The sequence below is a fragment of the Branchiostoma floridae genome, chromosome 19 (genome assembly GCF_000003815.2).
Source record: "Branchiostoma floridae strain S238N-H82 chromosome 19, Bfl_VNyyK, whole genome shotgun sequence".
In the NCBI taxonomy this organism is placed as follows: domain Eukaryota; kingdom Metazoa; phylum Chordata; class Leptocardii; order Amphioxiformes; family Branchiostomatidae; genus Branchiostoma; species Branchiostoma floridae.
The window spans coordinates 2,131,628-2,142,317 of record NC_049997.1 but is presented as its reverse complement, the minus strand read 5'-3'; the positions used below and the strand labels follow the sequence as shown (position 1 = coordinate 2,142,317).

General features: G+C 42.4%; 2 protein-coding genes and 1 long non-coding RNA gene across 4 annotated transcripts; 2 read left to right on the top strand and 1 right to left on the bottom strand.

The window, feature by feature from the left end:
* Positions 1 to 38: 38 nt before the first annotated feature.
* On the bottom strand, positions 39 to 9,692 carry LOC118406833 (zinc finger protein 414-like). Of its 2 annotated transcripts, none has more exons than XM_035807188.1 (4): positions 9,611 to 9,690; positions 8,909 to 9,134; positions 712 to 809; positions 39 to 292 (listed from the first exon to the last, which is right to left on the bottom strand). In XM_035807188.1, exons 2-4 carry the CDS (start codon positions 9,124 to 9,126, stop codon positions 234 to 236), a joined length of 375 nt encoding a protein of 124 aa, XP_035663081.1. In that variant the 5' UTR covers positions 9,127 to 9,134; positions 9,611 to 9,690; the 3' UTR covers positions 39 to 233. The 2 variants fall into 2 exon arrangements, with proteins under 2 accessions (XP_035663081.1, XP_035663080.1); XM_035807187.1 differs by having other exon boundaries at positions 190 to 292; positions 9,500 to 9,692.
* LOC118406832 lies at positions 3,924 to 7,661 on the top strand. Its single transcript, XM_035807186.1, has 2 exons — positions 3,924 to 4,704; positions 4,981 to 7,661. Exons 1-2 carry the CDS (start codon positions 4,608 to 4,610, stop codon positions 6,705 to 6,707), a joined length of 1,824 nt encoding a protein of 607 aa, XP_035663079.1. The 5' UTR covers positions 3,924 to 4,607; the 3' UTR covers positions 6,708 to 7,661.
* A 221-nt stretch (positions 9,693 to 9,913) lies between the features above and the next one.
* On the top strand, positions 9,914 to 10,632 carry LOC118406835. Its single transcript, XR_004830086.1, has 2 exons — positions 9,914 to 10,141; positions 10,511 to 10,632. It is a non-coding gene; the product is annotated as an uncharacterized LOC118406835 (long non-coding RNA).
* Positions 10,633 to 10,690: the final 58 nt, after the last annotated feature.

Below are 10,690 nucleotides of genomic sequence, written 5' to 3'. Positions count from 1 at the left end.
GGCCAATTTTTGCTGTGGAAAATCATTGAATGGCTTCATATATAGAAATTTCATGGTGAAAGTTTCCAAAGAGAAGATGTGGTGATTTTTTTTCTTCCTGTTTTGTTATTTTTTGAAAAAAATAGGTGTGGGCAATTTTGAGAACCAATTAATTACATTGATGAGGCCTTACCTACCAAAGATTTGCCAAATCAAAACATTAACCCAAAAGATGTTGCAGGTTGTTTGTATACCTACCTGTTACCAACATGATGCCACAGAATGAGAGCAGAGGGTTTTCTTTTGGCATTGCCTGCAGGAATGTCAGGAACAGCAATAGCAATACATGACACAAAATATGCAACAACAATAAATTTCAAGGGACAGTTCCCTTGATCTTATGGATCATACTTATCTAAGCAGACAACATTAAAAGTGAAACAATATTTGTCTTATCTATTTATCTATTTTGTAGACACAAAAGATCAAAAACATTACATTCATCGTTTTGTGCTATGTTTAGACAATTTTTTTAACTGTTATGAAGAAATTTGCTGCCAAAATTTGTCATACTTTGCACCTGAAAGAGATTTATTGCATAGAAATTGCAAAAGGCCTGTGCAACTGCTGTGCAATTAAGTTCATCACTTCATCATATTTAGTTAAAAATTGGCTATAGGGAATTCATAGCTAAAGTGCTATAAGATCCTGGACTCCATACATGATACTTACTTGCACCTTTCCACTTCCCGTGGTCTAAGACATGCTTGTTATGGATGTGAAATTCTAGCTTCTTCTGCGAACTGCATTTAAACGTACACTTTGGACACCTGAGAAAACAGAGAAAGAGAAAAGAAAAGATGCATATGACAGTTTAACGACACCATTCCCAAATAGGTGTTTTCCCTTCTGCACATCACTGTTGATAGATGTATCAAAAGGACAGCATCATGGCATGCCCCCTAGCAGCCAGTAGAACAACTGCAGACAATGGTAGAATACTAGTACTAGACTTTATATCCATTTACCAATGTAAGGGGGCGGTCACACGTCTGTGATGTATGATTTGAGTTATTCCAATAGAATCCAAATTTTGGGCATACAGATGTACAGCAGCATATTGACAATTTTCATACGAACCTCGTATGGACTTGAATATATAGTACGCATGTGATCGCATGCTAAGTCAGTTATAAATTTGGAGGTACATTGTACTAGTATGTGCACTGAAATATTTTTTCTTTGGTCATATGACAGGTAAAGTGCCTAAAGGCGTAACACTCCAGTTCACAAGCTGCACTGTCATGTAAAGCAACAACTCAAGCATACGTGTGATCACACATCAAGTTTAACATGCTCGAGGTGTAATTATATTTCAGCCATACCATAGGTATGGTGAAATATATTGTATTCGTAATGTTTCTTTCTTTCTTCTTTCTTTCTTTCTTTCTCCTGCCAAATCTTCAAATCGAATCAACTCCGCCGTTTTTTAACCGATTGACTTGAAATTTGGCACAAAGGTAGAGTAAGCCAATACCCTTAGGTGTTTTTTTCATTTTTTTCATATCTGCCTTTGAAATGATTTTATTGAGGTTTTTGTCAATTTTTATGTATATTTTGGGCTCCTGTACCCTGGTATTACAGCCGAATGACATGAAATTTGGTACAGAGGTGCCCTGATCATATGCCCACCCAGATTTAATAGCAGTTTTGGTATACGGTACAACAAAATGCTTAATTTTGCGATTTTTGGCCATTTTTTGACAAAAAAAGCACATTTTTGCCTCCTGTACCCTCGTTTTACAACCAAATGACCTGAAATTTGGTATACAAGTGCCCTTCAATTTTGTGCGCATGAATTCAATAACAGTTTTTCCATACAGTACAACATAATGCTCAATATTGCATTTTTATGGCCATATTTAGACAAAAATTGGACATTTTTGGCTCCTGTTCCCTCGTTTTACAACCAAATGACCCAAAATTTGGTAAAGGGGTGCTCTAGATATTTATCCAAATGACCCATGTATAATTTTTGGCATGGAACACTTTAAAATGATATATTTGGGAATTTTTTGGGTCATTTTCCAATGGCCAAAGGGGTCAACGACCTCAAGGCCTATTGTTGCATGAGGAAGATGGCTGAAATATGCTGTATTTGCTCTCAAGCAAATGTCGGCCTTTCTAGTGCTTCACATATGATCGTACATGTACCATTGAAAATTCATCACTAGTGGAAGCTACGTCCTCATTTTCACCTGAGTCAAATGAGTCAAATGGGACACAATAGCTTTTAATAGACCTACTACATCACAAAATTGTTTGTTTGTTTGAATTTTTCTTCATGAAAACTGTAATTTGCCGTTTTTCATTGAGGTCATGAGGGAAGAGGTAAGGGTCAGATAAGATATAACAGAAACGCAGATTAATCAATAAATTAGCATGTACTCCTGAGTTTACAATAATAATAAAAAGATAACTATGTTCACACCCAAGCTATGTTACCACAAGGTGACAAACTGCTGGGAAGAACAAAGGATGTGACAAGACAAGAGCTAATCAACACTTCCTTTTGTTGTCTTTTCCCTTTTTTCAGTTATTTTGCTTGTTTTACTAGGAGTCTCTGTGGCATTATGCTCCTTCTCACAACACCTCTATCCTGTCTATATTTTCAAAAGAAAGCTACCTTGTCTGTTAAGCTAATTCTTTATTTTTCTCTATTCGCATCAGGATAGGATGCCATATACAAAACAAAAAGTGCATACAGTATGTACTTGTTGAGACTTTGAGACTTTTTTAAAAATCCATTAGTCATGTGCCCTAGGGCAGGCTACTTTGTTATTGCATCCTATTCTGATTGGTCCAAGTGCCTTGGAAGAAAACAGTATCAATTTTTTAAGGAATAAGAAAGATTTTTTTACTGTTGTGCTATGTATTGATAAAAAAAATGGGTGAGGCGAGTTTACATTGGCAACCCAAGGGCAGCAAGTACAGATTCACAAGAAACAACAATAGCTGCAGTGCCCCTGGCTGTCACAAGATGACACGAAGGTCAATAGCATGAAGACAACTTTACTGTAGGAAACTTACAGTTGTATGAATGGTTTTGAAATGAAAACTGTGCTTCTAAGAGACAATGGTATTGGAAAACATGTGAACATTTGCACAGTGCATTACAATTACACTTTTATGATTGATATGACAAGTTATTTACAACCTATTTGGTGGAGTTCCAGGGTCATACAAGATGTCCTTGGTTTTCTGACCTTTCAAAGTAGTCTTAAGATTTTGCAACAAGGTAATATGGAACCACAGGGTAACTGGTTTTTGAACACTGTAAGAGCCAACAAATTTTGCATGTTGGGTCCTGTACATGATGCAAAAATCCAAACGGTTTTATCTGTTTGACCTGATAGCAAATGATTTGCATCTTGCATTCACAATGCAAACTTGTTCCCACGGGCAAACCATTTCAGTTCGTTGAAAAGGGCATGGTAATGCATGGTAATGTGACCTCTGACTCACTGAGGTTGTTGTTATCCTGCAAAATCCTGTTCTTCTGCATCAGATTATTGGTCTTTGATTGGAAATGAAGCAATGTCTTGGGAAGCAGGACGACTCGGACCATTTCCAACTCGGCCCACTGGAAATCTGGTCAACTCGGCCCATCTGCTGGGACAAGTCGGACCATCCCATGGACAAGTCGGACCACCCCCTTAGTCAACTCGGACCATCGCCCTTGGTCAACTCGGACCATTATTGGAGACAGAAATTAGACACAAACGCACAATAATAATTTTCGATATACAATGTACATCGAGCTTTAATCATCGGTTGTGTTCAATTTAATCCAACTGTGTTCATTTTTTTCCACGGGTAATGAGTAGAACTGGTGCTACTCCTAACTCAACAACGTCAAAAATGACGGCGTGAGCCGGTCGGCAAAAATATCTTACTAAGTAAAAATATCTACCCCTTGTCACTTACACAAATGAAATAGCAGCGAATGGCACCGAGAACAAAAGAAACATATGGTTGACCAAACTGTCTTCTTATTCACAAGTTCTGAGCTTGGAGCTAGTATCGTTGATGCATGATTTGGTTAAAGAAATCCCAAACAAAAACAAAGGAAAACATGGCGTCTCCGCCAGGGGCAAGCTATCCCACGGATCACTGCGGTAAGTTAGCAAACGGCGGGAACTTTGAATATATGTTTATTTGACACTTTGTAAATGTGTCTCTGTCCTACAATGTCTAACTGTGACTTTGAGGTTTTTGACGTCCCAAACCGCCGGCGCTTATGCAATCAACACGATTTTGAATAGACTTTTAGAGACCGCGGCTTTTTGTCAGACAACTTCTAGCTGTTGACTTTGTCCCAAACCGCCGGCGCTTAGGCAATCGACGTGATTTTGAATAGACTTTTAGAGACCGCGGCTTTTTGTCAGACAACTTCTAGCTGTTGACTTTGAAGTTTTTGACGTCCCAAACCGCCGGCGCTAAGGCAATCAACGTGATTTTGAATAGAGACCGCGGCTTTTTGTTAGACAACATGTTGGGCTATAAAACAGATATGTTATGGCAAACCAGTCTAGTTGTCATCCAGTTTACACCCGAGAGCGGCAGTCATGGTTACTTGTGTAGTATGCAGGAAAGCGGTTCGTCGGAGACAGGAGGCACTACAGTGTGATTGCGAGAAGTGGCAGCATCGTGCTTGTCAGACAGGTAAGAGAAAATTTTGCTTTATTTCAATTTAGGCAGTTAAGTTATGGGTTATTCTAGTTAATTGATTGATTATAACTAATACAGATAACAGATAATTAAAGTCTGTGTTCTATATCATATATCATATATGAATATCCAGTATAGTTGCTACCCTTGATAGTATGGCAAGCTCTTCTCTGCATTTGTACTAGCTAAAACATCGCTTACCTAGTTTGATTTCCGGACCTTATCTTATAGATGCAATATTAATAATCCATTGTTTTCTGTTTCTCCTAGGTATCTCCAGAGAGAGCTACCGACGCATGAATCGAGGGGAGGCCAATGAAGAGCTGGCGGCTTGGAGGTGCAACGACTGTTCTCAGCTTCAGCCCGAAGATGACGACATGTACAGTCAGTCTGAGTCCGAGCCCGAAGATGACGACATGTACAGTCAGTCTGAGTCCGAAGATGAAGAGGACGTAAACGGTCTGTCAGACTTCAGTCACGGAACTGTGTCTGATGTCGAAGACGTTCAGGAGCTACCACAGCGGCATCCTGACGACGTGACATTCGACGAAGACCCGTACGTCAACGACAACCCGGCTACTACCTTCACCTTGATCCCCGCATCCACGCAAAGGGGCAAGGGCAAGCTGATTAGCAGTGATGGGTATACCTACACGTTCAAGAGGGATACCCAGACCAGCGTGCACTGGCGATGCGCCGTGAGAAACAAAACCACCGACTGTCCTGCAACCGTGATACAGAAAGGAGATGTGTTCGAACCGGGCCTGCCGGATCACATACATCCAGCCAATCAGGACGCAGAACTCCGTGCTAGAATCACTGTAGACATCAGAACGAAGGCCCCACAACAGATCTTCGAACCGGCATCGAACCTCGTGGACGAGGTGATTGTAGCCAACGCAGACAACCCAGGTCTACCGAGCCATGCAGCCCTCATCCGACAAGTCAATCGGGCCAAGTCCAAGCTTCGACCGGACGAACCTCAAGATTTGGACTTCGAACTTGACATCGGGCACATCCCAGAGGACTTCCTGGTTGAGGACATCGAGGTGACGTCACCGAGAACGGGAGCTAAGAACAGGCACATCCTCCTCGCTACCCCGTACCAGATTGAGCGCCTCGCAGAAGCCAAACGTTGGTATGTGGACTCTACGTTTAAGGTTGTACGTGCTCCTTTCTATCAGTTATTCTCAGTGCACGCGTTCATCAGGCGCGGAGAAGACGTCAAACAAGTACCCCTCGCCTTCGCCTTCATGTCCGGCAAGCGCAGGAAGGACTACGAAGCCGTACTCCAGGAACTGCGAAACGCACTGCCGGATGAGATCGAACTAGAGGAGTGCGTGATGGACTTTGAGGTAGCAGCATGGCAGGCGTTTGCACTTGTGTTTCCTGATGTACGGTTCAAGGGGTGTGTGTTTCACTGGTGTCAGGCGGTATGGAAGAAAGTGCAGGAGCATGGGCTGCAGACGGCGTACCGGAGGGACCAGCGCGTCCATGCCTGGGTTAGACAACTCATGGCACTCCCCTTCTTGCCAGCCGCCAGCATTCCCGCAGCACTGGAAGAACTGACGAGGAAATCAGCAGGAGAGCTGACCAGCCTGGCTGAATACGTGAGGCAGACCTGGCTCAACAGTACCATCTTCACTCCACGTCGCTGGAGCGTCTACATGCAGTCTGTGCGAACGAACAACGATGTAGAAGGGTGGCATAGAAGGCTCAACATGAAGGCAAGGAAGGCCAAGCTACCCTTCTATCTGCTGGTGGACCTGCTGCACAGGGAGAGCCTCATCGTGAAAGCCCAGGTCCGCATGGTGTGCGAGGGGCGCCTCCGCAGTCATCAGAGGCAGAAATACAAGAATCTCCAGGGCAAGATCTTCACAGCATGGGAGCGGTTCGACGACGACTTCTACACGGCAAGGGAGCTGCTCGAGGTGTGTGCCCGAATCTATGGCCCGACCATCCGCCACATCCGCCTGACCTCCGACGACCGTCAGTAAGTCACACTTGTTAGCACAATCAGCACGAGACAACACTATTTAACACTGTAGAAAACACTATTCAACGCATTCAAAGTTCCCGCCCAAGTTTCGTGAAAGGAAAAAATATATTCAAAATTCCCGCCGTTTCCTAACTTCGTTAGTTCCCGCCGTTTCGCAGTGGTTCATGGGATAGCTTGCCCCCATCGGAGACGCCATGTTTTCCTTTGTTTATGTTTGTGATTCCTGGCTCAACTTGTACGTGTATATACTTTAGATAGTTTGCCCAATCGCTTCATGTGTTCATTACTATAATTTTGGTAGCCTTTGCCGTTAACTAATCTCGCTTTGTAGAGTAGTATTTGCCGTCAACTAAGCTTATAAGCTCGAAATACTTTGTACAGTAGATATTTTTGCCGACCGCATGCGACGATGTGTACGAAGACAGGAAATATGTGAATGTAAAAATGGTTCAACTTGTACGTGTATATACTTAGATAGTTTGCCCAATAGTTTCATGTGTTCATTACTATAATTTTGGTAGTCTTTGCCGTTAACTAATCTCGCTTTGTAGAGTAGTATTTGCCGTTAACTAAGCTTATAAGCTCGAAATACTTTGTAGATATTTTTGCCGACCGCATGCGACGATGTATACGAAGACAGCGAAATAATATGTGAATGTAAAAATGGCTCAACTTGTACGTGTATATACTTAGTTTGCCCAATAGTGTGTTCATCAGTATGATTTTGGTACTCTTTGCCGTTTAAACTAAGATCGCTTTGTAGAGTAGTATTTGCCGTTAACTAAGCTCGAAATACTTAGTAGATATTTTTGCCGACCGGCTCACACCGTCTTTTTTGACGTTGTCGAGTTAGGAGTAGCACCAGTTCTACTCGTTACCTGTGGAAAAAAAAACACAGTTGGATTAAATTGAACACAACCGATGATTAAAGCTCGATGTATATCGAAAATTATTATTGTGCGTGTGTGTGTTTGTGTCTAATTTCTGTCTCCAATAATGGTCCGAGTTGACCAAGGGCGATGGTCCGAGTTGACCAAGGGCGATGGTCCGAGTTGTCCCGGCAGATGGGCCGAGTTGACTGGGCCGAGTTGGTAATGGTCCGAGTCGTCCGACATTCCAATGTCTTGCTGAAGCCACGTTCCTTCATGGCCTTGGAAATGCCTCTGAAAACATTCTGGTTCCAATTAGGGGTGGGTACCAATACACTGGGTACCGGGTTATACCGCCCCTTGCGGGGTGACACACCCGTCCGGGTGAATGATGTAAATCACCATGTGACTGATACGAGACAGAGGTTCGCCAGGCCTCCATACAGGTGATTTGAAGTGAATCACCAACTTCCGACAGAAGGATTTGCACCAACGCACACCGCACCATTGCACATGTGGGGGTTCTTTAACGTGCATGGGGTGTGGCTCTCTCCCCATACACGAAGCCCTAGCCGAAGCTAGGTACTCATTTACACCCGAGTAAAGTGAGGAAAGCCGTGTAAAGTGCCTTTCCTAAGGGCACAAGATCGGTGGCACGGCAGTCGGGTTTGAACCCGCAACCTCTCGGTTCCGAGGTAAACAAACTACAACTGTGCTACACAGTCCCAAAGTGCAGTACCTGGTTAAGTGGGAAGGAAACACTATGTACATGTATTTACAATACAAGTTGTCACCAATATGCCCCATGGCCACTTAAGTCAGATGCACTTCACTCTATGCAGCTCTAAATTTCAGCTTGTCCCATCAATTTTCTTTCATGAAGCAAAGCTCTGTGAAGAGTGCCAAAGGAGACAAGAATCTAGGACTAGGAGACAGGGTATTGCTCAGCACATAGAGTAAAGGAAATCTTGAGCTCATATTTCTGAGAAGTGAATGGCTTCATCCTGATTCTGTGACAGCCCTTTGGCACTGTTGACAACCTAACAAAAATGATATGAAGTTCAAATTTTTTTGTTTGTCCAGGGAGACATGTCCGATAGAGCAAAACTTTATCAAGGAACAGAACAACAGCATCTGGAGACAGCAAAGTACAGACAAATGAACTTTCGGGTCATAACGTAAAAGTTGAAATGTTTGCCATGGTTTTATTTTTACAAAGTGAATATGTGTTACTCCGTTCCCCCTCTACTGTGAAATCAAGGAGCTGATGAAAGCTCCTTGACCTGGTGAATAGAATCCTCGTGAACATGTGCGAATTCACTGTACTCACGGGTAGAAGACGCTGGGTTTGTTGTGAACCCTCAGATGAGCCCCCAGCTTGTCCATGGAGGAAAACTGTTTGTTGCAGTTCTTCTCATTGCACAGAAACATCCTGGGCTTGACCGGCCGTCTGGTTGGCGTATCTCGGTGATGGACTGTGTGATCGGCACATCCCAGACACGCTGCCTTGCCACATGGCGATCTTGTCAACGACACCCGTGAAGTCATGGCTAAACCTGGAAAGATATCATACAATACGATACATTCATTCATTTTCTTTTATCATCATGCCTATATTCTCCATATGTGCCTGTCACATTACAAATGTTCATATCTAATTTTTATCATGATCAAAATTTGTAAATGTCGTCAAAAATTAAGTATTAAACATGCATATATAGTCTATTTTGACCTTCTTAGTGTAATAGACCGGTATGTACATGCTTTTTTTTGCAGTTATCACTGAAAATAACAGATCTATTGGGCACGGCAACAAGTGTTGCTTCTCCCTAGGTGGTAACGTTAGAGCTTATTGACACAAAGTTTTAAACTTCAAATAGTTTACTACCCTAGTCGGTAGAATAAAAGGGATTGTCCAAACCTTTAAGAGGGTTGATCTTCCAAATAAAGCTGCAATGAATGCACACTAGCACTATTCTAACAGCAAACTTTTTTATGAATAAAACACCCGCCAAAATCAAACAAAACACACCAACTCAGCAGCCCAAATTTGGAAAGACGCCGCCATTTTAAAATACCTTGTTGACCTTTGACACCAACAAGATACGGAATGTTCTTTCGGAGCATTTAAGTTAAAGATAAAAATAATTATGCTTTACAAATAATCTTTTTGTCCTTTTTTTATATATCAGCAGTAACTTTTAACATTTTATTCTCCCAAAAAATTAACCTTTGTCCTGTTGCCATGAAAACGCATTTTAAGGGTCAACTGCGTCCAATGGGAGCTCCGAGTGGCTAACATTTCTGGCCAATGACAGCTCAGCGCGTGGTTTATGAAGCATTTGAAAAGCGCTGCTCACAGACAAGCACACAGTTGCAAGTTTGGCTGCGTTTCCCGATTGTTTGGTCGTCAGTTTTGCAGAGTTTTACCTGCGATTCGTTCGTTTTTCACAAGGAACTTCACTCAAGAGCATATCGAAGCCGTCCACCGCTTCTCAGTTCCCAGCTGTACTTATTTTTGGAGAAAATGGCTTTGAGGACCCGCTCCGCTTCTGCTGCCACGGTGAGCTTCACTCAGTCTTTGTCTTCATAAAAATGCTTTGGCGTGGTTTGTTGAGCATATTATCGCATCGTCGAACGATTTTTACGCATATATAGTCACTTTTCATCGCGTAATTTTAATTGTTGAAAGATCTATCTATTGCAAACTACGGCTACTATTATTTACTAGCAGATGGTCGAAACTATTTTGAACTGCAGCAAACTTTGTCTTGGCGCAACGGCATTTCTACCAGGGAGGTTTTGAAATTTAAATACCAAAATTGCGAATCCCAAATAGCTTGTGAAATTGTATCACCTTCATAGTGGGTCTTCATTCCGCGTTTTGCATGTGTAGGCATCTAATATTTACTTTCTTTTCTTTACTTTTCAGAGCCAGAATGAGAATATTTTGGCCGGCAAAGCCCTCATGGCCAAGAACAAGATGGCGACAGGCAGACCACGCGCTGCACTTGCTAACATTGGCAACAAAGAAGCCAATACGAATATCGGAAAGGTGAGTTTGAGATATAATTAATTCTGTACTCTCCAATCGCCTTATATGTGTCCTGGG